The sequence below is a fragment of the Anolis carolinensis genome, chromosome 5 (assembly GCF_035594765.1).
Source record: "Anolis carolinensis isolate JA03-04 chromosome 5, rAnoCar3.1.pri, whole genome shotgun sequence".
Taxonomy (NCBI): domain Eukaryota; kingdom Metazoa; phylum Chordata; class Lepidosauria; order Squamata; family Dactyloidae; genus Anolis; species Anolis carolinensis.
In genome coordinates this window covers 201,501,381-201,529,369 of record NC_085845.1, presented here as the reverse complement: position 1 = coordinate 201,529,369, position 27,989 = coordinate 201,501,381, and the positions used below count along the sequence as shown (strand labels likewise).

The window sequence follows — 27,989 nt, the reverse complement described above, 5'->3', positions numbered from 1 at the left end:
CGATGTGTGTCAGGTTCCATTGCTCCTGCCTTCCCAAGAAGCCGAAGGCAGCTCGAGGATCGGTTCGCTTTGCCTTAGACTTGGCTCCGCCCCCTTTCGAGGCCGTGACGCGTTTTTCTCTCTTTCTCTCTCTCTGAGCTTCTGAAAGCACCTCCCAACAAAAGCGTCTCCCATTGGTCGCTGCTTGACGCTCGCCCGCCGCTGATTGGGCGAAGGAGGACGTTCCGCGGCGGAGGCGGCTGAGGGGAGAGAGCGGCGCCTCGGCGGCGAAAGCAGGCCCGGGATGTCGGCGGCGGAGCGGGGAGGCGCCTGGGAAGCGGGCCGGCAGCGGGGAGCGGGGCCCCAGGCCGCCGCTCCTCACGAAGGACTTCTCTACCGCTTCGCCAGGCTCCCGCCCGGACCAGGCCGCGCCGGTGAGTGTATTGGGAGGCCCCGCCGCCATCTTGCCCCCCCCCCCCCTAGCCGCTTTCAGAGCGGCCTAGCTTTTCCTCCTGAAGCTTTTCCTCTCATTGGGTTGCTGTGAGTTTTTCGGGCTGTGTCGCCATGTCCCAGAAGCATTCTCTCCTGACGTTTCGCCTGCCTCTGTGGCAGGCACCCTCAGAGGTTGTGAGGTCTGTTGGAAGCGAGGCAAGCGGGGCTTATATCCCTGTGGAATGATGTCCAGCGTGGGAGAACGAACTCTTGTCTCTTGTTGACATTAGCCACCTTGATTAGAATAGAATAGCTTTTTAGCTTCTAAGCCTGGCTGCTTCCTGTCTGGGGGGATCCTTTGTTGGGAGGTTTGTTGTGATGTCCACCACAGAGATCAGAAGAGCTGCAAGGCCAAGAACAAGCCACGAGAGGAAAGACAAAGATCCACACAGAGGAATAATAATAACAGCAATAATAATAATAATTTTATTTTTTACCTCGCCTCCATCTCCCCCAAGGGACTCAGGGCGGCTTACATGGGGCCAAGTCCAAACAACATACATTAAAATACATAACAATATTAAGACAAAATAAGACATCAACCTTATAACTACAGTAGAGTCTTGCTTATCCAAGCTAAACGGGCCGGCAGAAGCTTGAATAAGTGAATATCTTGGATAATAAGGAGGGATTAAGGAAAAGCATATTAAACATCAAATTAGGTTATAATTTTACAAATTAAGCACCAAAACATCATGTTATACAACATTTGACAGAAAAAGTAGTTCAATATGCAGTAATGCTATGTTGTAATTACTGTATTTACGAATTTAGCACCAAAATATCACGATATACTGAAAACATTGACTACAAAAATGGCTTGGATTATCCAGAACGTTGGATAAACAAGTGTTGGATAAGTGAGACTCTACTCTGTGTGTGTGTGTGTGTGTGTGTGTGTATATATATATGTATGTGTGTGTGTGTGTGTGTGGATAAGTGAGAGACTACTGTTTATATAAAAAGGCATCGAACCAACAACCAATAACAATTCCACTTTTATCATCATGTGTGCAATAATAATTTAAACTGGATAGGCTAATGACTGAAGCGTATAGGTCATACGGCACCAGTGAGGAGGTGTGTTCTTACCATACATCAAGAAAACCACTGACTGCATAGAGAAGCTGATGAAGGAACACAACCTACAAACTCTACAGATCCACTAAGAAAATTGGTCACCTTGATTAGTATTGAATAGCCTCCAGTTTTAAAGCCTGCCTGCTTCCTGCCTCAGGGAATCCTTTGTTGGGAGGTGTTACTGCCGCTGATGAGGAGCCCCCGGTGGCACAGTAGCAAGGGTTGGCTGATGACTTGAAGGTTGGATGAATGACCTGAAGGTTGCCGGTTCAAATCCAACCCAGGGAGAGTGTGGATGAGGTCTCTCTATCAGCTCCATATGGGGACATGAGAGAAGCCTCCCACAAGGATGGTAAAAACATCAGAAACATCTGGGCATTCCATGGGTAACATCCTTTTAGACGGCCAATTCTCTCACATCAGAAGCAACTTGAAGTTTCTCAAGTCAATCTTGACACGAAAGAACAAAACAAAAACTATCCCTCATTATTTCCTGTCTGGAATTCCCCTGTTTTCTGAGTGTTATTCTTTATTTTCTGTACTGATTTTAGAGGGTTTTTTTTTTTAAAATACCGGCAGCCAAATTTTGTTCATTTTCATGGTTTCTTCCTTTCTGTTGAAATTGTCCACATTCTTTTTGTGGATTTCAGTGGTTTCTCTGTGTAGCCTGACATGGTGGTTGTTAGAGTGGGGCAGTATTTCTGTGCTCTTTAATAATATGATGTGTCCAGGTTGGTTCATCAAGTGCTCTGCTATGGCTGACTTCTCTGGTTTAGCTAGTCTGCAGTGCCTTTCATGTTCCTTGATTCGTATTTGGGCAGTGCTGCATTTGGTGGTTCTTATGTACACTTCTCCACAGCTACATGGTATACGGTAGACTCCTGCAGAGGTTTGAGGATCCATCTTCAATGAATGTAGCATTTGTTGGATTTTCCTAGTCGGTCTGTAGATAGTTTGTAGGTTGTATTTCTTCATTAGCTTCCCTATGCAGTCAGTGTTTCTCTATATGTATGGTAAGAACACTTTTCCTCTGGGTGGATCTTTGTCTTGACTCTCCTGGCTTGCTCTTGGCCTTACAGCTCTTCTGATGTCCATGGTGGAGTCTCCATTGGCCTGTAGAGCCTGGTTTAGGTGGTTTAGTTCACCTTGGAGAAGGTGAGGTTCGCAGATTCTTTGTGCATGGTCTGTCAGTAAATCTGACTCTCAGTATTTTAAACAACTCTAAAATCTGGAAGTAAATAAAGAGCAACACTCAGAAAACGGCAATTCCAGATAGGAAACAATCAGGGCCAGCTAACATCCTCAGCAAAGGATTCCCCCAGGCAGGAAGCAGCCAGGCTATTCAATGCTAATCAAGCTGGCCAATGGCAACATTTTTTTTTTCGTGTCAGGAGCAACCGGAGTTGCTTCTGGAGTGAGAGAATTGGCCGTCTGCAAGGACGTTGCCCAGGGGACGCCCGGATGTTTTGATGTTTTACCATCCTTGTGGGAGGCTTCTCTCATGTCCCCGCATGGAGCTGGAGCTGATAGAGGGAGCTCATCCGCACTCTCCCCGGGTGGGATTCGAACCTGGCAGCTTTCAGGTCAGCAACCCAACCTTCAAGTTACGAGGCTTTTATCCCCTTTGCCACCGGGGGCTCCTAATGGCAACATTCACACTTGCCTTCAACAGACAAAGAGTTCTTTCATCCATCCTGGACTTTGCACAGATATATAAACTCCACTTGCCTAATTTCCTATAGACTTCACAACTTCTGAGGATGCCTGCCATACATGTGGGCGAAACGTCAGGAGAGATTGCTTCTGGAACATGACCATATAGCCCAGAAAACTCACAGCAAACCAGCCTTTTCTCTCTTTGCTAGACCCGCTTCCACAGGGAAAGGCAGGTAGGGCCAAAGTGAAATACAAGGGAGGAGCAGTGGGGTTGTTCTTGAGTTGAATGTGTGTGTAAGTCGGAACAGGGGCATCTTAAAACTCTGTATGTGTGTATGAATTGTATCTTCATAATTTTGGGGCATAGTTGCAAATTCTGAAACCTCTGAGGCCTGGTTTCCCAATGAGGTGCTTAGAGGCAAGGAGATGGAGATCATAGAATCCTAGAGTTGGAAGAGACCTCGTGGGCCATCCAGTCCAACCCCATTCTGCCAAGAAGCATCAAAATCGCATTCAAACCACCACCAAGAGATGGCCATCCAGCCTCTCTTTCAAAGCCTCCAAAGAAGAATCGTCCACCACACTCTGAGGCAGAGAGAGAGTTCCACTGCTGAACAGCTCTCTCATAGTCAGGAAGTTCTTCCTAATGTAGCTGGAATCCTCTTTCTTTCCTGTAGTTTGAAACCATTGTTCCATATCTTAGTCTCCAGGGCAGCAGAAAACAAGCTTGCTCCTTCCTCCCTATGACTTCCCCTCACATCTTGATCCATGGCCCTCATCATGTCTCCTTTCAGCCTTCTCTTCTGCAGGCTAAACATGCCCAGCTCTTTCAGCCGCTCCTCATAGGGCTTGTTCTCCAGAACCTTGATCATTTTAGTCGCCCTCCTCTGGACACATTAACAACAACTACAACAACAATAACGATAAAAACAACTTTATTTATATCCCACCATCATCTCCCCGAAGGAACTCGGGGTGGCTTACAAAAGCACAATAAGGTGCAGCATAGAATATAAAACGGTACATGAATGTAAAGCAATATCATATAACATCATATAAATTATTAATTAAAAATTATAACTAGCACAATCAACACATATAACATAAAATGAAAATGACACAGTTTAAAAACACAGACCATCTAAGGATAACTAGCTGTCATCAATTCATAACAAAAGAGCCAAAGTGTCAACATCCATGTTTTTAAGCTTGACATTCTAGCTTGTCAACATCTCCCTTAAATTACGATGCCCAGAATTTAATAGGAGGAGATAAAAGTATTTTAGATCATTTTGGCCCAAACAATTTGGGCCTGTTTATTCATCATCAGCATTTTAGAGACACACTCATAGCCTCAGTCAAGAGAGCTAAAGTGCATTTCTATGTTCATGGGAAGTTTGCTTTTGAATGCCAGCCTGAAAAGGACAAAGAGAAGCAGAGTGCTTTCATTCTTAGCCTGTGAGCTTTCTTGAGAAGCAGGATGCTGCATTGGTGATCAACTTGGTATATTAAGGATAAAGAATGTATGGCCCTTTGCTATAACCCACATCATTCCTTGTTGCTGCCTGTTCATTTGGAGTTGTTCTTGAGTGTCTTCAGGTAAAGTTCAACTTATACTATCTCCTCGAAATTATTTTGGTCAAATTTATTTAGAGGACAGCTCTTTATTGTGTTCTGCTAAGGCTGAGGTGCACAACTTTCCCAAGGTCAAATACCATAGTTGGTTTCCATGGTTGAGCAAGGATTCAAACCTTGGTCTCTCAGGGTTCTAGTTCAATACTCAAACCATGACACTGTACTAGGTCCCTGTCAGAGTCATGTCTCGAGAGAAACACATTAACCATCTCTTTTGCTTTGCATAACTTAGGGTTTGTATAAAGTCTGACCTCAAATGCAATGTGTCATGTGTCTAATAGAACTTGATTTAGTCGCCCCATTGATCTTTTGCAGCCATTGTATAAGGTAGATTTTATATTCATGTTATGTTTACAAATGTGGGGCTTGCTTAAGGCCACTTATTCAATCCCTATACAAATGAGATTACCTTGGCTTGTTTGCCAAATAGATCTAAGTAAAAGTGCAATCTTATTTTATTCAATATTGGGCATATTTGTCTTTATTATATATGTTTTTTCTCCCCCTTTCCCACCCAATATAAGTTTCCAGAAGCACTTTACAGCTGGAGTAAAGAGTCAAACGCAAGGCAAAATGAGTCAAATGAAATACAGAGCAGAAGGAGAGCCGGGGAGTTAAATTTGAATTAAATGGCAAAGCCACAATTTTGATGGAATAACAGTTTTCAGGTAGCATCGACATACTGGCAGGATATATGCTGCTGAAGGGATCTTCCAGGACAGGCTGTTGCATAACATGTACCTTGTTAGAAAATCCTTTTTCCAGAGTCCTCACTGGCACCATCTCAAATGACAGAGGTTGAAGGGCCTTCCATGTGAGTTGATAGGCAGGTTCATATTGGAGGAGACTGTCCTTCAACTTTTCAGTTTTGAAGGTGACAACCATCACTTTCAATTGGACTTGGAAAGGAGCCAGAAGTCATTGTAATTGGTGCACCAAGAAATTACCTGTCTAAACGCATCTCCTCTTATGAGCCAACAAGAGTTTTAAGATTGGCTGGGGAGGCCCTGCTCTCGATTCCACCTCCTTCGCAAGCGAGATTGGTGGGAATGAGAGACAGGGCCTTCTCAGTGATGGCCCCTCGGCTGTGGAACTCCCTTCCTGGCGACTTAAGGCAGGCCCCATGTCTTCTAGTTTTTAGGGGGGAAAAATTAAAAACTTGGCTTTGCATTAAAGCGTTTGAAGAATAAGTTATTATGGATTTCGACACAGTTTGAATAAGGATCATGAGCAAGGATTATGGATGAATGGAATTATGCACTTTATATGTTTTTAATATACAGTAGAGTCTCACTTATCCAACATAAACGGGCTGGCAGAATGTTGGATAAGCGAATATGTTGGATAATAAGGAGGCATTAAGGAAAAGCCTATTAAACATCAAATTAGGTTATGATTTTACAAATTAAGCACCAAAACATCATGTTATACAACAAATTTGATAGAAAAAGTAGTTCAATATGCAGTAATTACTGTATTTACGAATTTAGCATCAAAATATCACGATGTATTGGAAACATTGACTACAAAAATGCGTTGGATAATCCAGAACATTGGATAAGCGAGTGTTGGATAAGTGAGACTCTACTGTATATTGTTCTTTGTTTTATTTGTATAATTGTGTTATTTGGTTTTAATTGATGGGATGTATTTATTATGTTTTGAATGGCATTGAATCTTGCTAAAGTTATAAGCTGCCTTGAGTTCCCCATGGGGTGAGAAAGGTGGGGTATAAATGAAGTAAATAACATAATTACATGCTCCAAAGCATGGACCCGGTGCCACTTAAAAGCTAGTTGCAATAATTCAGTTTAGAGCAAGAGATCTTTACGTCTATACCTAATGGAGAGACTACAGAAGCATTAGGTTCTGCTTAGGACCATACCTGAGCGAGGTCCTACCTTGTTTTGCATTCTAGAAGTACCATCACTTAGGCAATATACTTCAGGTCATTTTTTAAAGCACTGGTAAACTAGTAAATTACAGAAAGAACCTATTAAAAGGACTAACTTGTTTGTGAAAGAGTTTGAAAAAAGCCCAAACTGATTTAATTTTATGCAGTGGAATTTTTGCTATTTTAATGAGGAATGGCCTCTGGGAGATTTTACAGTGGAATCATGTTAGTTTATTGAAGGAAGCTGCTTCTAGTTTCATTGTGCAATGTGTGTGGGGTTATGTTTTATAAGTGCTGCTGCTGGCTATTTTCCTATGAGTAAGTTTGTTGAATAAACAAAACACTAGGCCAAAATAACAAGATATCTGATAAGCAAGGTAAAATCAGAATTACAGTCTACTCACAAGGGGAAAAAATGATACAAAAGCAGTCTGTTGATATATATAACATCTGATTTTTGGCTCTTCTAACCTTCATTGTTGAGCTCATTCAGCATTTTACTGCAGTCTACAAAATGCTTCACAGGACATTATTTTGACATTTTTGTCAGGCAACAAATATGAGTATTTCAAAGTTTTTTACCCCCAAAGCGGGGCTAAATATCTAATTTGTGCAGTGCAGTGGTTGTTATTGAGCTGAACCAGAATTGTACATGGTTTGACTTCGCAAAAATGAAACACATTAAAATATGTTTAATTTTATGCTAGACTTAATTTGACAATAACATTCTGGATATTCATTTTCATTTAACTTATTGGTTGCAAGTCAGAGTTTTGTAACAGGGTATAAATTGAAGGAATAAATTTTCTGAGTTCCCCCTTGAACCTCGCTCCTCTTACAGCACGATTCCTCTCTGACCCTGTTTTTCTGGAAAACATCTTCTTGCTTTTATTTTTGTAATGATAGCCAGGTATATTTTCTGTATTTGGACAGACAACGGGCATCTAATAATTAAGGCTCCTTTGAGAAAAAAATGAATCCAGTTACACTTTGTAAAGCATTGATGACTTTTTTAAATTGTATCTGTCTTTTGTGGGAGTAAGTTGGAATCAGTAAATTCAGAAAAACTGTTTTAAAAAATGCTGTGCAGGAAGCCAAATGATTCCAGGTGAATACCATATTTGAATTCTTTCTCTGTTTTGTGAGTGTTATGTACCTTGTATAGCATCAAAGAGTCTTCACAGTGATTTATATTTTGTTTTTAAACTCTTGGGAATTGGATTGTGTGTTTTCTCTCTCACTGAAACCTGAATTAGTCAGAGAAGTAACTGGATTATTTATTTGTTTACAGTATTTATTTTCTGCCCTTCTCACCCCGAAGGGGACTCAGGGCAGATCACAATGCACATATACGTGTCAAACATTCAATGCCATTAGACAATACGACATATATAGACAGACACAGAGGCAATTTAACATTTCAGCTTCTGGCTTCATGAGAGTGTGCTCGATTCCGGCCACAGGGGGAGCTGCCACTTCACTGTCCACTTGTGACACCGAGTCCTTGATGGAGTACTTCCTCATTCTTCCGCACGCTGCTGGAAGGTTTTTTATGGTGTCGTAAATTAGTTAAATTAGCCTCCCCGCATAAAGCAGTATCTAAATTTCCTACTTGACAGATGCAACTGTCCTTCAGGGTGCTTAGGTCAATAACGAGCTAGACTATTAAATGGTCAGGAGCTCACTCTGATGCGGGCAGGATTCGAACTCATGACCTCTTGGTCAGTAATGATTTATTGCAGCTGGCTACTAACCAACAGCGCCACAGCCTGATTAGAATTGATTCCTGGGGCCATGATGGCCAACTCTGATCATATTCCCTAATGTGTCTTTTTTCGTAGTGCCAACCAACCTTCTTTCTTGTCACTCAGTAAAACTGATGTCTTTCTGCTCTAGGCCACAGAATCCCTCCAGCCAGAAGTGGCCACCGGTGTGTAGCAGACAATGCTAATTTGTACGTATTTGGAGGATACAATCCCGACTATGATGAGTCTGGAGGGCCAGAGAATGAAGACTACCCACTCTTCAGAGAGCTCTGGCGATACAACTTTGCTACAGGCATCTGGCATCAAATGGGCACAGAGGGCTACATGCCTCGGGAGTTGGCTTCCATGTCACGTAAGTGCTGATTTAGTATTAAATTCAGCAGCCATACTTCATTAGGAAACACTTCAATAGAGAGGTTACACAGAGAGACACTCTTTGCCATCTGGGTGAGGGCTAAGACTGAAGTGAATAATAGAATCAGACCAGGATCTTATGTCTAGAGCCATATTGCATCCCAGCTCCTTTGTCCATCATATTGTGTTAAATGTCAGTTGTAGTCTTTGATGGACCAAAAGCAACCTCACTTCAGATAATTGTTGGCCACTAATTTCCCTGTGGGCCAAATGAGCACCATGGACCCATTTATGAAAGATCTGTTTTTAGTTTTTGTTCCCCAGCTGTGATAATAATAATAATAATAATAATAATAATAATAATTAATAATTTTATTAGGGGCTCGGGGCGGCTTACATGATGGATAATATTATAAAATGTATTCTCCTGTTAGTGATCATGAGGTTATAGCTTTGGAGGCCATTTGTTATTAGGAACATCTTATACCCTGGACTAAGATAGATTTATCATTCTGTACCTTCTGAGGAAAAAACCCTATCTGGGAATATTTTCTCTTGATTCCTCAGGGATTTGTGCCACTCGAAATTGTAAAATTCGGAGACAAGGGAAAGGTGGCGGCGGCTTCATTTCTGTTTCTTCCCATGAATTTTATATAAGTTGATACTGATATACTTTGCATTTCTCTCAAAATCGGGAGTCAGTGGATTTGGGACTCAAATAACTAGAAATCCGATAACTGCTAACCAGGGAAACTCATGCACACATTTATGTGGCATACTGTAGTATGTTTTCTGTACCTACTTATTACATGTGTATAACTTTTGCACTGCGTTGCTTCTGCATAGCTGTTAACATAATAATAATAATAATAATAATAATAATAATAATAATAATAATAATAATAATAATAATAATAATAAACTTTATTTCTATTCTGCCCTATCTCCCTGAATGGACTCAGGGCGGATTCCAACAAACAACTGCATACATTCAATACCTTCATAAAACAGATAAATATTGGCATAAAATCCCAACAAGACCCCACATATGAAAACAGCATTAAAAACCTAACATCAAATTAAACCTAATATCAGTGAATTGAACATAACATTGATAAATTAAACCAATATAGTCAGACAAACTGTTGAAACTATTCTTCCAACAGCACCTTTCTCCACACACTTTCCACCTTACTGTTGTTTTTGGTTATCATGGGACATTTGAGTTGATAATCTTGGTGAGATTTTTGAAAGTAGAATTATACATGTCAACAGTAGTGTTAAAATGTGTTTGGTCTGGTTTGCTAGTTGTGCTGCATGGGAATAACCTCTTGGTCTTTGGCGGCACCGGAATCCCATTTGGTGAGAGCAACGGCAATGATGTCCACGTCTGCAATGTGAAATACAAGCGCTGGGCCCTGTTCAATTGCCGAGGGAAGAAACCAAATCGCATCTACGGACAGGTATGGAAGGATTGTCTGTCCCAGTTGCAGTAGCCATTTTTCTCTGCTCTGAGAAATCTGTTTTAAACTAACGGACAAGTTATGTCCAGCTGAGAGGTTTTTGCTCTTACTCGAAAATGGGCAGAGACTGTATTTCTTAGATGTTCTGAGCCTAGAGGCGATACAGTGGATTCACTTCATACTTCATTTGAAATTTAAAGGGGATCTGGGAATTTAGTTTGAGCCCACAGTTCATAAAGGCTTGGCTTTGTGGTTTAAAGGAGCAATGTAAGTTACCCTAAAATAGCCCTTTTCAGTCCTTTTTCCTTAGGAAATTCTCCAAATTATGTCTGCTCCTAATTCCAGCAAAACATCCAGAAAAGTGGGTATATAAATCTTTTTGTGAAAGAGATTTTAAAAAATTAACAATATTATTTGAATGCCAATTCGCCCTTCTTCAGAAGGAATCAACAGGAGAATTGGGAGCCAAAGTTTTGACCTTGGTGCCCTACGTGTGACGGTCAGTTATGTTCCGCCTTGGCTTCTATATGTCCATCTATCTTTCTGAACTGCTTTAGCTATAGGTCATAGCAATCAATGCCTGATGCATTGGAACCTTTGGAACCCGAGCAGAAATCGTTGTGAACTGGTGAAGTCAATTAAAGTTGGTCTGAGGGCATGCGGGGAAGGCAGCAGGCCCACGTTTGCTGCGGTCATTGTTTTTATTTTATTTGTTATTGTTATTTAAGCCCTGTAGCACAAGCTGGCTTACGAAAGCTAAAAGGGATGTAGGAAAAAATTTAGAATGTTAACCTTTAAAATATAATTTAGCTATCAATAGATTTCCAAAGAAATTTCAAAAGGGCATTCATAGATTATAGCATACTCCGCTAAAAGCTCACTTCTCTTTTAGAAGTCTGTTGGAACAAAAATCTTCTCGGTGGAGGCAACCACTGGCTACATTTACAGTGGTGACAAGCCTTGAGTTCCACTCCAGAAAGAAAAAGTGGGTTATTGAGGGGAATGAAATGAATGAGCTTCATCTTGCCATTCTACTCTCCATGTCCCAAAAGTCTAAGGAACTGTTGTGCTACTGTGTGCCATTTGCAATGGATTTAAGGACATTTTGAGTGAGAGGCAGTCTGTCAGTGGGGAGAGTGACATTCAAGTTTCCTAACCAATGTTCTCCTCCTTCTCTCCCTGCCAGGCAATGGCAATCATTAATGGAGCCTTGTATGTATTTGGAGGAACCACCGGCTACATTTACAGCACAGACCTACACAAGCTGGACTTGAATACCCGGGAATGGACCCAACTGAAGCCAAACAATATGCACTGTGACATGCCAGAGGAAAGGTCAGTTTGGCAGGGACATGAGTTATTTCCTGAACAGAAGCAATGATATGGAAATGATGTGTTCAGGCTGGCAGTCCCTTAAAAATCTTTTTTTTTTTTGCTGTTGGATAATCTGGTGATGCCAACCAGATGTTTGGGGAAAAGAAATAAAAAGACTGTTCTGACCCCTGGTGGACTAAGAAAAATGGCCCATGGTTCCATGCTTTGTCTACCACACCTAGATTCCTATAAGAGTAAAACAAAAGTGTCATTCACATTTATTTGAGAGTAATAGAACTGATTTATGCTACCTCCAAATCTGGAAATATTTGATGTGGTTTTATGAGCCTGATTCCTTGCGGGAAGAATAAATTGAGGAAAGTAAATGTAGCCTAGTTGCTAGAAATTTGTTTAGCAGTTTTATAAAAAAAAGCAACTTGTAAAAGTAATACACTGGGCTTTCTTTCTTTAGATACAGACATGAAATTGCACATGATGGACAGAGGATTTATATCTTGGGTGGCGGAACATCTTGGACAGCCTATTCCTTGGACAAGGTAATGTGGTAAATTTCAGGGTCCTCTTAGTATTCCAATTTCTAGTTGCCAAGAGAATTAAATAGATAGTGAGAGAGGTCATTTGTAATCTGTCAAAGAACGGGGGATTTTAATGCATAGAAAATCAGTGGTACAATCTGTTACTTTCTGTGTATGTGTGACAGCTTGATGTAGTGGTTGAGCATTTATCCTCAGCTCTGGAGATCAGAGTTTGAATCCCCAAGTAGCCATGAAAAACCACTGGGAAACATTGCAAGTTACACTCCAAAGAAACTTGCAGCCTCAAAGGACACAAAAGACTAATCCTTTCTGAACAAATATTGCCAAGAATACAACTTGAAGGTACACAAATATATATACAGGGTGTTTGAAAAAGAACTCCCTAGTTTCAATGTAAATTACAATGTAAATTACATTGAAACTAGGGAGTTCTTTTCCAAGCACCCTGTATGTATGTATGAGTGTGTATATATATATGTGTGTGTGTATATACATACACACACACACAAATAGAGAGAGAGATCCATGTACATGACACTTTACAATCTGAACTACAGTGTTCCCTCACTACTTTGTGGTTCACTTTTTGCGGATTCGCTGTTTTGCAGTTTTTCAATAAACTCTAAAAGACTATTATAAATCACAAAAAAATTACAATTTACAGCCTAAGGAAGGGAAGAAGGAGAAGCCGAAGGGAGAGAAAAGGAGCCCAAGCGGCAATGGGAGGAGAAGGAGGCGATTTATCAACACACGATTGGTTGATAAAGACTTAAAATAGTGTATAACTACTAAAAGAATGTATAAATATTAAAATAAATATAGTGTCCCTACTTTGCGGATTTTCACTTATTGCGGGTGGTCCTGGAATCTAACCCCAGCGATAAGTGAAGGAACACTGTACAACAGGGGTCCTCAAACTTTTTAAGCCGAGGGCCAGTCCACAATCCTTCAGACTGTTGAGGGGCCGGATTATCATTTGAAAAAAAAATACGAACAAATTCCGATGCACACTGCACATGTCTTATTTGTAGTGCAAAAACAACAACAACAACAACAACAACAATGAAAGAAAAATACAATATTTAAAAATGAAAACAATTTTAACCAACATACATTTATCAGGATTTCAATGGGAAGTGTGGTCCTGCTTCTGGCCAATGAGATAGTCAAGTTAATTAGGATTGTTGTTGTTGTTGTTGTTGTTGTGTGCCTTCAAGACATTTCAGACTTTGGGCAAGCCTAAGTCTAAAATGTATTTATTTATTATTTATTTATTAACTGCATTTATTTACTACATTTGTATCACACCCTTCTCACCCCAAAGGGGACTCAGAGTGGCTTACAAATTATATGTACATACAATATATTATATTATTAGCATAGCACAATATTAGCATTATATATTACTATACTGAACTATACCACTATACTGTAATATTATTAGCAATATTATATGTAATACAGAATATATAATTAATAATATTATATGGTATTATTAGTGTTATATTGTATTACATTATAATATTATTATCAATATTATATGTATATACAATATATTATATTATAAAACTGAGGGCGGGGGCCAGGTAAATGACCCCGAAGGGCCGCATCCGGCCCCCAGGCCTTAGTTTGGGGACCCCTGCTGTACAATAAAACACCTTACACTACCAAAGTCGTTCCACCTAATATACACACTGGCAAATATACAATGAAAATATGCAAGATTTTAAACAATGTTCAACTAAAATATCAAAACCTTTGGGGAACAACTTTTTAAATTCACATTTAAAAACAGTGAGGGAATGAGCAGGTGATACTAGCTTTAAAGGAGCCGAGGTTAAAAAGTGTTGTTGTATGTATTAGAGCACTTAAGGTAGCTCTGTATGTAATATATAGTAAATGTTATAAGGGAAGGAATGAGACTGGAAAATGCTTGGAGTTACTGGCAATTTGATAAGAGCATTTCCCCCTTCCTTCAGGAATAATATCTCCAGATTCCTGCATTTCCTCTTGCGGTTGCCATGCATCTTTCTAGAACTGGGACTCCTGGTGCAGGCATTGCTCAGTTGAGCCTATGGCAATCCTTCTTCCACAAGATTCAAGTTTATTCATTGACACCTCTTCTCTCATTCTTGTTTGTGAATAAAATTTTCTTTTGCCTACCTCAGATTCATGCCTACAACCTTGAAACAAACACGTGGGAGGAAATCGCAACAAAGCCTTACAAGAAAAAAGGTAGGCATTTTTTTAAAAGCCATTGTTGGGAACCCTTGTAGTGGAAAGTGTCTTCAGCTAGAAAGCAAGTGTACGTTTGTGAGCCACTTACAGCTTCTGAATAAATCTATAGCAGGACCTTTTTGTTCTTAAAATCCTCCATAGATTAATTTAATAGTAATAATAATATTATTTCTTACCAGCGTGTTGCATAGATTGATACATGCACATTTTCAAATGTATTTATCGTATCAGAAGCAAACTGAGGGTACAGTTATAATGTATTAGTCAAAAATTTGTCACAAAGTCAAAAATTTAAAATTATACTACAGTAAAGTCTCGCTTATCCAACCTTCGTTTATCCAACGTTCTGTATTATGCAACACAACCTGCCTTTTAGTAGTCGGTATTTTTGTAGTCAATGTTTTCAATACATTGCGATGTTTTGGTGCTATATTCATAAATACAGTAGTTACTACATAACGTTACCGTGTATTGAACTACTTTTTCTGTTGATTTGTTGTAAAAACATAATGTTTGGGTGCTTAATTTGTAAAATTATAACGTAATTTGACGTTTAATAGGCTTTTCCTTTATCCCTCCTTATTATCCAACATTTTCGCTTATCCAACATTCTGCCAGCTCATTTATGTTGGATAAGCGAGACTCTACTGTATATGTATATCTAAAAAAATGGATAAAAAACAATGAAAGCTCATGTTAAAATAAATCAGTCTCAAAAGTGCTGATCAATTCCTGCTTCTCCATTTCATGCTGAAATTATCTCTGAAACATACTATATTGTGAAACTGGGATGTTCATTTTGGAGTTCAGAACTCCTGATGTCAGTTACTATAAAGTATTGTACACCACCCTTGGAACCCACATTCAGTGGTTTAAAAATACTATAAATCAATTCAGTAGCGAAGTTTCTTATCACCTTTTTTGATATGTGATCTAATATTTAAGGTGGCTTTTTAAGTGAAGATGAATTTCTCTTTCATATGTTAGAAGGCAAGTGGCTAAAGGGATGCATAAGGGGGCATTCATTCTCTTCAGACTATTCAGTTTCATTTGTTCACAGTCAAATTTTTGTTCCACAGAGTTCCCAGCGGCCAGAAGATGTCACAGTTGTGTACAGATAAAAAGTGGTAAGACCAGCAGGCCTGGTGCATGAATTTCCTTTTAAAATTTTTATTATGGTGAACAAATCCTGTCCAATTTAGGATGTTTTGAGCTGGTATGCATGCATACGGTGTAGTCATAAACATCCTGACATCTAAAGGGGGGGAATCTCAGTTACAGTGCTGGAAAAACCAGGGCAGCTGCGGTGAAAGGAAGTGAAAATTGATGTAACTGTGATGACCCATGGGCCTTGTAGTCCTGCTCAGGACATTGTAATTCCTGATGAAGATGAAAACTTGGGTTTTTTACCTTCCCAGTCTGAACTGGATTCTTCTCAGCCAGATCTTTCCCAGGCAGATCTGGGAACCTTGCACCTGCAAGAAAGTTGTCTCCCAGAAGTATGTCAAACAAGCCCAGAGCCTACTTCTCCCGTGTTCTTGCGGCGGGAGTTTTGTAAACAACAGAGAAGTTTGGAATCAGCTTCGCGCAGGAGTGCGAGGATTGCAGCTAAGAATGTGGCCAATTAAGACTGCTTCTCGTGAGAATCTTTGGGGAGTCTCACATCTGGTCTCAGAGTTTAGCTTTCGGTTCTGATTCCCAGAGAACTGCTTCGGCGGGAAAGTTAGACTCTATTCAGGTGTTTTACCCGCGTAGTAACTTCGCGGAGTCAATTCGTCAGCCTACGGAGCGAGTTGTGTCTGGACAGCCAGCTCCGATTCAAGCCTCGCTCCTGCTCAAGCCTTGCCTTGCTATCCAGCCTTCGCCTTGCTTCCCAGCCTTTGTTTATCTACGGACTTTGCCTAGTTTCCCAGGATCAAACCTTGCCTCGTTCCACGGATTTTATCAAGTTATTCCACGGACCTTGTTCTTGTTCTTAGTTACCTTGTTCCACGTTCAAGCCTTGTTTCAAGTATCAAGTTATTTCCTAGCCTCGCTCAAGTTTCATGGACTAAAGGACCTTGTCATCTCCCCTCACTTTGCTTGGCAAAGTGAGTGTTTCGGTTATTGGATTACAACTTTGGACCTTAATATTTCTTATTGGACATTGCTTTTTTGGACTAATTCTGACCTTTCCTGAAAGGTCTAATTCTGGACTATTTTCTACACTTGTTTTTATTAACTTTATATATTCCTTCAATAAAGATATTAGATAGATTCTGGCCTCTGTGTATGGTTATTGGTGCTCTGCAGCCTGGGTCCTGACAGTTTGACTCCGCCACCCTAAGCACCAATTAACCTCGGCCAGAATGTCTACCGGAGTCATACCTGGGCCGAGCGGCCAGCCGATTACCTACACCATCGACAAGGATGAGGTGGACCGAATCCGTGATAAGCTCAATGCACAGGATGGAGAAATAAGGGGTTTGAAGGAACGCGGAATTCGTCTTCCGGCCATGGCGTTGCCAACCAAGTTTACTGGAGAAGCTTCTAAGGTTCATGTCTTCCGTCGCCAATGTCAAGCTTATCTAGAGGCCCGTGCTGCCGAGTTTCCCCAAGAAGACATCAAAGTGGCATGGGTTTACAGTCTTCTAGACGGGCCAGCGGCCAGCTGGGCGACGGCACTGTACGACCAAGCCTCTCCACACCTAAGATCAGCGCAACGCTTCTTGGACCACCTCAAGGAGACTTGGGGAATCGAGGACAATTTGGAGGCAGCCGGTCACAAACTCCGTCGCCTTTTCCAAGGAGACAGACCTATGTCTCAGTATATAGCCGAGTTCCGAGTGCTGGCCCACAACACCGGCTGGAACGATGTAGCCCTCAGGGGACAATTCCGGGAGGGTCTCAACATTGAAATGCTGGAAGAAATCTCCAAGGTGGATCCTCCCCAGACCCTCGAGGCACTCATTGATCAATGTTTACGGGCTGAAGTCATGATTGCCAACAGGAAACAGTGGGTTCGAGGCCAGGGCGGTAGAGCCGGGGCAAAACCCCCCGCTCCCGCCAGCGTTCAGCCACGTCCGGTCTGGAGACCCCCACCGCCAACCCCATACCCCAGAGGAGGCGAGGAGGTGCCGATGCAGTTGGGCAATGTGCGTCCCAGACTAGATGCCGCCGAGAAGGCCCGTCGTCAACGCTTAAACCTCTGCTGGTACTGCGGGAACGGGGGCCACTTCGCCAGAGAGTGCCCAGCCAAAGGGAAGCCTGCCGCCCGTCTTGCGGCGGCGTCCTCCACGGAGACGAAGACGTCTGAGCCGACTGGCACACAGCCGGCGGGGGAAGCCAACGACCGGGTGTAGAGAGGCTCGCCAACCCGGTCAAAAAATCCATCCAAGAGCCGCCAACCGGGGTCCTGTTCCTTCTCGTGGTCACATTATGGTCAGCAAAAAGGGGACCCGTCATGATCCACGCCATGATAGACTCTGGAGCTACCAACAATTTCATCGATAGAGAGTATGCCGACTCTCTGGGATTACAATATCATGATTTCAAGAATGCCCGTGTGGTGCAAGCCATAGACGGCCGCCCCCTCAAGACGGGCCCCGTAAGTCAGTGGTCGGAACCCACCAGGATGTGGATAAGGGAACATATGGAAGAGATTTCCTTCTTTGTTACCGAGGTCCCCCATTTCCCTGTGATTTTGGGAATTCCATGGCTGACTCTCCACGACCCTAACATCTCCTGGTCCAACAGAGAACTGCAGTTTGCTTCACCGTACTGCCAAAACCATTGCCTCGTAGCCAAGGTATGCCACGCCACAGACACCGAGCCCATCATCACCTTGCCAAAGAAGTACTCCGAGTATTGGGATGTATTCAATGAGAAAGAAGCCGAAAAATTACCCCCACATAGACCTTATGACTGTGCCATTGACTTGGTGGAGGGGGCCCCGATCCCGCGAGGGCATCTCTACTCCCTGACTGAACCAGAGCAAGAAGCTCTCAGGGAATTCCTAGAGACAAACCTTCGCAAGGGATTCATCAGACCCTCTCAATCCCCAGCCGCCTCCCCAGTGATGTTTGTGAAGAAGAAGTCAGGGGAACTACGCTTGGTGGTGGACTACAGAGCATTGAACAATATCACCAAGCGGAACAGCTATCCCCTGCCCTTAATCTCGGATCTACTGGATCGGCTTCGAGGAGCCAAGGTTTACACCAAGCTGGATCTTCGGGGGGCTTACAACTTAGTTCGCATCAGGGAAGGGGACGAGTGGAAGACCGCCTTCCAGACCAAATTCGGATTATTCGAGTCCCGAGTTATGAATTTCGGTTTATGCGGAGCCCCCGCAACGTTCCAGCATTTTGTCAATGACATTTTTCAGGACTATCTAGACAGGTTCTTGATAATCTACCTGGACGATTTTTTGGTGTTTTCTAGATCACAATCAGAACATGAGAACCACGTCAAAATGGTGTTACAACGATTGCGGGATCATGGACTTTATGCCAAGCTGGAAAAATGCGCCTTTGATCTACAAGAGGTAGATTTCCTTGGTTACCGCATCTCGCCTCTAGGGCTTTCCATGGATCCAGCCAAGGTTTCAGCAGTATTGGAATGGCGGGCGCCAACTAACAAGAAAGAGGTGCAGCGTTTCTTGGGGTTCGCGAACTATTACCGCAAGTTCATTCCAGATTTTGCCCGCTGGTCCGACCCCATCACTAGCTGCATCCGTGGAAAGCAGCCTTTCCGCTGGACTGATCAAGCAGAGAAAGGGTTCCAGCAACTAAAGAAACTATTCACCTCCCAGCCAATTCTACAGCACCCAAATCCTGGAACCCCTTTTGTGGTGCAAGCGGACGCCTCTGATGTGGCAATTGGGGCTGTACTCTTACAACCGGAGGGAGAACACCTCCATCCCTGTGCCTTTTATTCTCGTCAACTAACCACACCAGAGAGGAATTACACCATTTGGGAAAAAGAACTACTGGCCATAAAGGCAGCCTTTGAAACTTGGAGACATTGGCTAGAAGGGGCCAAATTTCCCATTGAAGTCCACACTGATCATCGTAATCTAGAACATCTAAGAACTGCCCGCAAACTAAATCAGAGGCAGCAACGTTGGGCTTTATTCTTTGAACGTTTTAACTTCCAGATCCATTATGTGACCCCAGCCCAAACCAAGCAAGCAGACGCCCTGTCACGTAAACCGGAATACGCTGCAGGACGCAAGGAGACCTTTGAATCCCAACTGCTACAACCCGAGAACTTTGCCACGCTCACGGTGGGGAACACCAAATCCATTCCCATTGGTTCAACTTCCCCTACTCCAGGACCCATCTGTGCTCAAGAAATCAGGGCTAGTCAGCAAGCAGATGCCTGGGCGCAGGACCAACTTCGCCAAGGTCTGCACTTTCCCTTTTCGCTTAAAGATGGGCTGCTCTGCTATAGAAATCATGTTTATATCCCACCCGGACCGGGCAGGGAAAAAGCGCTTCGTCTGTGTCATGACTGCAAACCAGCAGGACACTTCGGACTATTTAAAACTATGCATTTGATCCTAAGGGATTTTTGGTGGCCCAAGATCCGCAAGGATGTGGAAAAATATGTCAACACCTGCCCAGTATGCCAGCGCTCCAAGATACGAAGGGAGAAGCCCTCAGGGCTTTTACACCCCCTTCCTACCCCATCTCGCCCATGGGAAATAATTTCCGCGGATTTCATCACTGACCTACCACCTTCCTGTGGATTCACCACGATCTTGGTGGTGGTGGACCTTTTCACCAAGTTAGCCCATTTCATTCCCTGTGAAGGCCTCCCCACGGCCAAAGAAACTGCGGATCTATTTCTTCAACATGTTTTCAGACTACATGGATTGCCCAAGAGTTTAGTCACAGACCGTGGATCTCAATTCACCTCTCGTTTTTGGAAGGCACTACAAAAACTATTGGGCATAGACTCTCGCTTATCTTCAGCTCATCATCCCCAAACAGATGGGCAAACGGAGCGCACCAATGCCACTTTGGAGCAGTATCTTCGCTGTTATGTAAACTACCAACAGGACAATTGGGCTTCTCTGTTACCACTGTCTGAGTTTGCCTACAACAATGGAGTTCAAGCTTCTACAAAAGAAACGCCGTTCTTTGCAAACTACGGCTTCCATCCACGTTTCTTCCCCCCTATCATTGAAACTTCAGAAGTTCCCGCAGCAGAGGATTGGCTGCAGGAACTCACAGCGGTGCAACAACTTTTGCTCCAGCAACTGGACCAAGCCAAGGAGGACTATAAACGCCACGCTGACAAACATCGCCAGCCGGGCCCCGAAATCAAGGTAGGAGATCGGGTTTTTCTGTCCACTCGCTTCCTGCCCTCCCACCGCCCTTGCCGGAAGTTAGATGCCCGTTTCATTGGCCCCTATCCAGTGGTGGCGCAATTAAACCCCGTGACTTTCAAACTCCAACTTCCGCGTTCAATGCGCATTCACCCAGTGTTTCACCGTTCCCTGCTCCTTCCGGCGGATGGTGTGCGACCTGATACAGACCAACCGGCCCCCCCTCCTGTTTTGATGAATGGGGAGGAGGAGTTCGAGGTTGAGGACATTTTGGATTCTCGCTTTCACCGCCGCCGCCTACAATATCTCATTGACTGGGTGGGTTTTGGCCCTGAGGAACGCTCTTGGGAAGACGCCTCCACAGTCCATGCTCCTGATCTAACCCGTCGCTTTCATCAGACCTATCCCACCAAACCGCGACCTCGCGCCTCGGGGAGAGGGCCCCACTTTGGGAGGGGCCTTGAGGAGGGGGATAGTGTGATGACCCATGGGCCTTGTAGTCCTGCTCAGGACATTGTAATTCCTGATGAAGATGAAAACTTGGGTTTTTTACCTTCCCAGTCTGAACTGGATTCTTCTCAGCCAGATCTTTCCCAGGCAGATCTGGGAACCTTGCACCTGCAAGAAAGTTGTCTCCCAGAAGTATGTCAAACAAGCCCAGAGCCTACTTCTCCCGTGTTCTTGCGGCGGGAGTTTTGTAAACAACAGAGAAGTTTGGAATCAGCTTCGCGCAGGAGTGCGAGGATTGCAGCTAAGAATGTGGCCAATTAAGACTGCTTCTCGTGAGAATCTTTGGGGAGTCTCACATCTGGTCTCAGAGTTTAGCTTTCGGTTCTGATTCCCAGAGAACTGCTTCGGCGGGAAAGTTAGACTCTATTTAGGTGTTTTACCCGCGTAGTAACTTCGCGGAGTCAATTCGTCAGCCTACGGAGCGAGTTGTGTCTGGACAGCGCGCTCCGATTCAAGCCTCGCTCCTGCTCAAGCCTTGCCTTGCTATCCAGCCTTCGCCTTGCTTCCCAGCCTTTGTTTATCTACGGACTTTGCCTAGTTTCCCAGGATCAAACCTTGCCTCGTTCCACGGATTTTATCAAGTTATTCCACGGACCTTGTTCTTGTTCTTAGTTACCTTGTTCCACGTTCAAGCCTTGTTTCAAGTATCAAGTTATTTCCTAGCCTCGCTCAAGTTTCATGGACTAAAGGACCTTGTCATCTCCCCTCACTTTGCTTGGCAAAGTGAGTGTTTCGGTTATTGGATTACAACTTTGGACCTTAATATTTCTTATTGGACATTGCTTTTTTGGACTAATTCTGACCTTTCCTGAAAGGTCTAATTCTGGACTATTTTCTACACTTGTTTTTATTAACTTTATATATTCCTTCAATAAAGATATTAGATAGATTCTGGCCTCTGTGTATGGTTATTGGTGCTCTGCAGCCTGGGTCCTGACAGTAACTGAGTATTGATTCCATGCAAAGGGCCAGGTGCAGCCCATCAGAACAGAGCAAATTTGCTGCAGCTGGCTGTAGAATCAGGTATATGCAGAAAGGAAGGAGGAATAGAGAAAGGTTAAAGTATTTTAGGGCCTTTCCACACAGCCATATAACCCAGAGTATCAAGTCAAATAATCCACATTATCTGCCCTGAAATGGGTTATCTGAGTCCACACTGCCATATAACCCAATTCAAAGCAGATAATGGGAGATTTTCTACAGCTGTGTGGAAGGGGCCTTAGGTAAATAAAATCCCGTATTATCTGCTTTGAACTGGAATATATGGCAATTGGTGGACTCAGATAACCCAGCCCTTAGTCTGGGATATCTCTTACGTTCAGACGTTTTCAGCTTCAACTGAAAATGCATTTTTGTGCTAAACAGTATTTCATTTTTTAATAAGTAAAGGAATTGCAGAATAACATAGATAATGAAGGTGGCACAGTTAAATCTTTCTACTCAAAATGAATTCCAAGACTCCAAGGTTTGATGTATTACGTTCAAGAGTATTAAAAAGAACAGGCAAAAGTCATTTCAGAAACATTGGCAATCGTCGTTGAGAATTCCTGGAGAACAGTGAGAAGTTCCAGCAGACTGGAAGAAGTCAAATGTTTGCTCCATCTTCAGAAATGGAAAAAAGAGCGTCTAACGATCACCACTCACTTGTCTCTTTCAACTTCATGTTTATAAGCATCAGAATAGCCCAGCCAGAATAGCTACTAGCTCTGTTTACTGGAGGATTCTAGGAGTAGTAGTAGTAGTAACTTATCCAAGTTGTGTGGTGTTTGAGGCAATGCAGAGTCCCTCTTCCACCACCTCTACCGCACCTTCCCAACTTGGGATTGGTTGTATTATATTATTCTACCTCTCTGCCAAGGGTCTCCTTGCATTTTTACAATAGTCTCATCATTAGTGAAGAGAAAAAGTCATTATTAAGTCCATGTGGTCTGTCTGTTCAGATGTCTTTGTCTGCGGAGGATACAATGGAGAAGTGATCCTGGGAGACATCTGGAAGCTGAGTCTGCAAACTTTCCAGTGGGTGAAACTCCCGGCTGTTATGCCTGAACCAGTCTATTTCCACTGTGCAGCTGTGACTCCGGTAAGTGGCTGTGAAAATTCACACACAGACCCACAAGTCTCTGTATGCTTTTAGGAATTGTGGGAATTGAAGTATAAAACACTTGGAGGGCCGAAGTTTGCCCATGCCTGCCATAGGCCATCATGCATCCTATAAACCCCAGGGCTGCTGCATATAGAAATGAAAAGGGAAACTGTGAACAGCCATTTCTTCCATTTTCAGCTCTCTGTGCTTGCATAAAGTTTTTTTACACTTCCAGTTTCCAAAGCAGTTGTCCAAAAGCAGTTTGGGAATACAGTAGAGTCTCACTTATCCAAGCCTTGCTTATCCAAGCCTCTGGATAATCCAAGCCATTTTTGTAGTCAACGTTTTCAATATATCATGATATTTTGGTGCTAAATTCATAAATACAGTAATTACATTACTGCATATTGAAATACGTTTTCTATCAAATTTGTTGTATAACATGAAATTTTGGTGCTTATTTTGTAAAATCATAACCTAATTTGATGTTTAATAGGCTTTTCCTTAATCCCTCCTTATTATCCAAGATATTCGCTTATCCAAGCTACTGCCGGCCCGTTTAGCTTGGATAAGTGAGACTCTACTGTATCTATAAAAGTGAAAATATGTATCTGTGTATATTTGTGCCACAAAGGTTCCTGCATGGTTTGATGAATCTGGACCAGATTTGAGAGACATATCCTTTATTATCCAATTTAAAATATTGGCTGGATTTCAACTTTCAAAAAAATCTACCCCAATCAGGGCTAGATCCCCAAAGACAAATACATTGTCATATTTATGCAAGACTCAAGTTGCAAGCACAAGAGGGCAGTAGATAGGTAGGCTATCTCAGGCTGGATCTACATTGCCCTCTATACCAGGACCTGATTCCAGATTATCTGCTTGCCCCAGAGTATCTGGCAATGTAGACTCCTATAATCCAGTTCAAATCAGACAATCTGAGATCAGATCCTGGGATACAGAGCAGTCTAGATCCATCCTCAGAGGGAGAGGTGTCAAATGGAAGACTAGAGCATTGGCAGAGAGACACTAGTATGCAAGTTGGAGAAGGGAGAAAGGAGTCTTTAGGTTGACAAAACGGGTAATAATTCGGTTTACAGAATCGTATACTTATAGCAGTACAGTAGAGTCTCACTTATCCAAGTTAAACGGGCCGGCAGAACCTTGGATAAGCGAATATCTTGGGTAATAGGAGGGATTGAGGAAAAGCCTATTAAACATCAAATTAGGTTATGATTTTACAAATTAAGCACCAAAACATCATGTGATACAACAAATTTGACAGAAAAAGTGGTTTAATACGCAGTAATGTTATGTTGTAATTACTGTATTTACGAATTTAGCACCAAAATATCACGATATGTTGAAAACGTTGACTACAAAATGGCTTGGATAATCCAGAAGCTTGGATAAGCGAGTCTTGGATAAGTGAGACTCTACTGTATATATTTTTAATGTTTGGTGAAAGGAATTAACCTGATTTAACCGTTACTGGGAGATGAGTACTAAAACTATTATAAAACTAGCTGTGCCCGGCCACGCGTTGCTGTGGCAAAGTGGTGGTGGTATTGGTTAAAAATTGTTGTGTAATTTTTATTTGACGTTATTTGCATTTTTTAATTAATTTTATTGTAAGTTATATTTTTATTTATTATATTTTATTATTTTCTTGTATTATTTTTAGTTATTTTCTGTTATTATAGTATTTTATTGTATTAATTTTTTTAGTGTTTTTTATTATTTTTTATTGGGTTGCTAGGAGACCAAGTTGGAGGAGCTTAGCCTTCTAACTGGCAGCAATTAGATAAAAGCAATTATTCCTCTCTCTCTAATTAGGACTTTATTTTTCTTTTCTTTTTGTTGTATCAACCTAGAGGCGTGGATGATGGGTTGTGTTGTCAAATTTTGAGGTTGGGGGGCCTGTAGTTTTGTTGTTTTGTGGGTCGCCGTGATGCCATCACTCTTTTATATATATAGATAGAAGTGTATGTGCCCAGCATTGTCTGGGTATGTATTTCCTAATGGTTCCATCCATACAGAAATGTTAAGCTAACAGTGATGCTTATGCTAATAATTAGAAAATGCATAACCAGACAATAAAGGTTCTCAACATTTTAGTCTTCTAGGCATTTTGTTAGACTTCTCGGAACTCTCAGCCAGTTTACCTGCTGTTAGATAATTCTAGATCAGGCATGGCAAACCTCTGCCTTCCTCCAAAACATCTGGAGGAAGGCAGAGGTTTGCCATGTCTGGTGTAGGTTGTATGTGGGATGTAAACCAACCTAACGTTTTGGTGCTACCGGCGTTTGTTGTGTCTCCGCACAGGCCGGCTGCATGTACGTCCACGGCGGGGTGGTGGACATCCACCGGAACAGACGGACTGGCTCTCTCTTTAAGATGTGGCTGGTTGTGCCCAGCCTCCTCGAACTCTCTTGGGAGAAGCTTCTGGGTTTTTTCCCTCACTTGGTGAAGCTCCCCAGATCGCAGCTTTTGCACCTTGGACTCACACAGGGACTCATCGAGCGCTTGAAATGAGAACCTCCTCCGGCCCTGGCTCTCGCTCGCTCACGACAGTAATTTAAGAAGTGACTCCTTTTGGCCCTTCTCTTTCTTTCTCCTTCTCTCTCTCAACCCTTTCCCCCCTCTATTTATGAGTTCTGCGGAGGAGGAGGAGGAGGAGGAGGAAGACGCTGCTAAGGAGATGGAAAGCTCTGCTCCAAAGCCTTACTCGGCACACTACATCCGATGCCTTTCTTGTGAATTTTTTTTATTTTAAAATTTATAGAAGTCTGCTTCTTTTTTAATTTATGGATACCTATAAATACATCATGAACTAAATATACTGTTGCTGATCTAATTTGGACTGCTTTCTGCTGCATGCTCATAGTCTCGGAAGGAAGAGGGGTCATCCGAGGGCACGGTGACCCACCTTTCTGTTGCCTTCTCTCCTTGGTGTTGTTTTGTAAGATCCATTTGAGTGGCTGGAGCCTGTCCTAGCTTTCACCCACAGCACTTGCTGGTTCTCAACCTCTTTATAAAAGGGAGCAAATGGCATCTTTTGTTGGCATTTCTCTGGCGGAGGGAGGCTTGAGCGAGATGCAATTGGCGCAGTGTGTTGTGGCTTTTTCAAACTCTGTTCTCATTTTCTTGCCTTTTCATATTGAAACGCCCAGCCGAAGGGTAATTTGCAGCTGCTGCCTGTGAATTACAGTATTACTCTCTTATCTGGCATTGAAGGATAGAACCTGTTTCTTCTTTTGTCCAAAGAAAGAAATCAAGGAGTTAGAGTGTGTTGGTTTTGTTTTGCTTTATTGTCACACGCATTGTCCGTTTTGCGAACTTTGACATCTATTTTTAGTGCGGAAACTGTATCAACCCCTAATATTATTCTGTAGGTACAGCACTTAACACCACCAGCCTCTGAATCCTTCGCTTTTGAGGGTTGGTTTGTTTTAAAATCCCATTTCAGTGGACTGTGTCCCTCATCCTAATGGGTCATTCCTTCCTTCCTGCGTTTGTTTGTTCCTTCATTCCCTGAAATGCCACATTAGCACCGCTGCCGCCCTTTCTTTCTTGCGCACAAGCAAGAAGCCTGACCTTTTTGCTGCAAATAGTATTTGCCTTGTTTCTTTGGTCACCAATGCTGGAAGAGGAAACCGTGTCTCCGTCTTAACCGTCGTGTCCCGAGCGACCGTGTAAATCCGTTCTGTAGAATGTATGCCAAAACAGCCGTGAAACCAAGCATCAAGCCTGGCTCCGGAGGCTGGGTCTTTGAATCTTATTTTGGAAGGTGTTCTTTTTGTTTTAAATTGTACATGAAACCTTGCTGGTGCTTGTTGTCATGTGTCTTCTTTTTTTAAAGAAATGCATAGAAGTTGGTTCTTTTGGTTCTGGAACTGGAGGGGATGTTGAAATGATGCATTCATGTGGAACAGCAGGCCACAGTTTGGACTTATAAATAATAATAAAACTATTTATATACCACTCTATCTCCTCAAGGGACTCAGGGCGGTTTCTAACACATCAATACACCCTCCTTCCTTGGGTTTCCCAATGCCTATTCAGCTTGTCTTATAGCAGTGGTTCCCAACCATTGGACCTCCAGGTGTTTTGGACTTCATCTCCCAGAGTTCCTAACAGCTGGTAAGCTGGCTGGGATTTCTGGGAGTTGAAGTCCAAAACACCTGGAGGCCCAAAGGTTGGGAACCACTGCCTTATAGCCATAGTCTGTGAGTCTCTCTCGTGCTCTTTTTTCAGGGCACATGGATTTTTGTGTGTATTTTTTTTGGTTTTCTCTTGACATCAAGTCTAGTCGTGTACAACTCTGGGGGTTGGTGCTCATCTCCATTTCTAAGCCGAAGAGCCAGCGTTGTTCATAGACACCTCCTAGGTCATGTGGATGTTACCTTTCTGCTGTAGCGGTACCTATTGATCTACTCACATTTGCATGTTTTCGAACTGCCAGGTTGGCAGAAGCTGGGGCTAACAGCAGGAGTTCACCCTGCTCTCTGGATTCGAACCGCCGACCTTTCGTTCAGCAAGTTCAGCAGCTCGGCTGTTTAACTCGCTGCACCACCAGATGCTCCCTTTTGTGTGTATATGATTGCGATAAATATGTACTACTTATCTTGTCCTGAGGGTGTGCAGCCCAGGTA

General features: G+C 42.7%; 1 protein-coding gene across 1 annotated transcript; it reads left to right on the top strand.

Moving 5' to 3' along the window:
• Positions 1 to 184: 184 nt before the first annotated feature.
• klhdc10 (kelch domain containing 10) lies at positions 185 to 27,323 on the top strand. Its single transcript, XM_003228732.4, has 9 exons — positions 185 to 413; positions 8,633 to 8,854; positions 10,165 to 10,319; positions 11,506 to 11,654; positions 12,106 to 12,190; positions 14,359 to 14,425; positions 15,508 to 15,555; positions 23,189 to 23,328; positions 25,660 to 27,323. The coding sequence occupies exons 1-9, from the start codon at positions 284 to 286 to the stop codon at positions 25,867 to 25,869; spliced, it is 1,206 nt and encodes a 401-aa protein (XP_003228780.1). The 5' UTR covers positions 185 to 283; the 3' UTR covers positions 25,870 to 27,323.
• Positions 27,324 to 27,989: the final 666 nt, after the last annotated feature.

Bases quoted from the DNA above. Each gene is read 5' to 3' on its own strand.
- klhdc10 (XM_003228732.4), top strand. From the start codon at position 284: ATGTCGGCGGCGGAGCGGGGAGGCGCCTGGGAAGCGGGCCGGCAGCGG. The intron at 12,191-14,358 runs GTAATGTGGTAA...TGCCTACCTCAG, and splicing joins CAGCCTATTCCTTGGACAAG to ATTCATGCCTACAACCTTGA. The intron at 15,556-23,188 runs GTAAGACCAGCA...CTGTCTGTTCAG, and splicing joins TTGTGTACAGATAAAAAGTG to ATGTCTTTGTCTGCGGAGGA.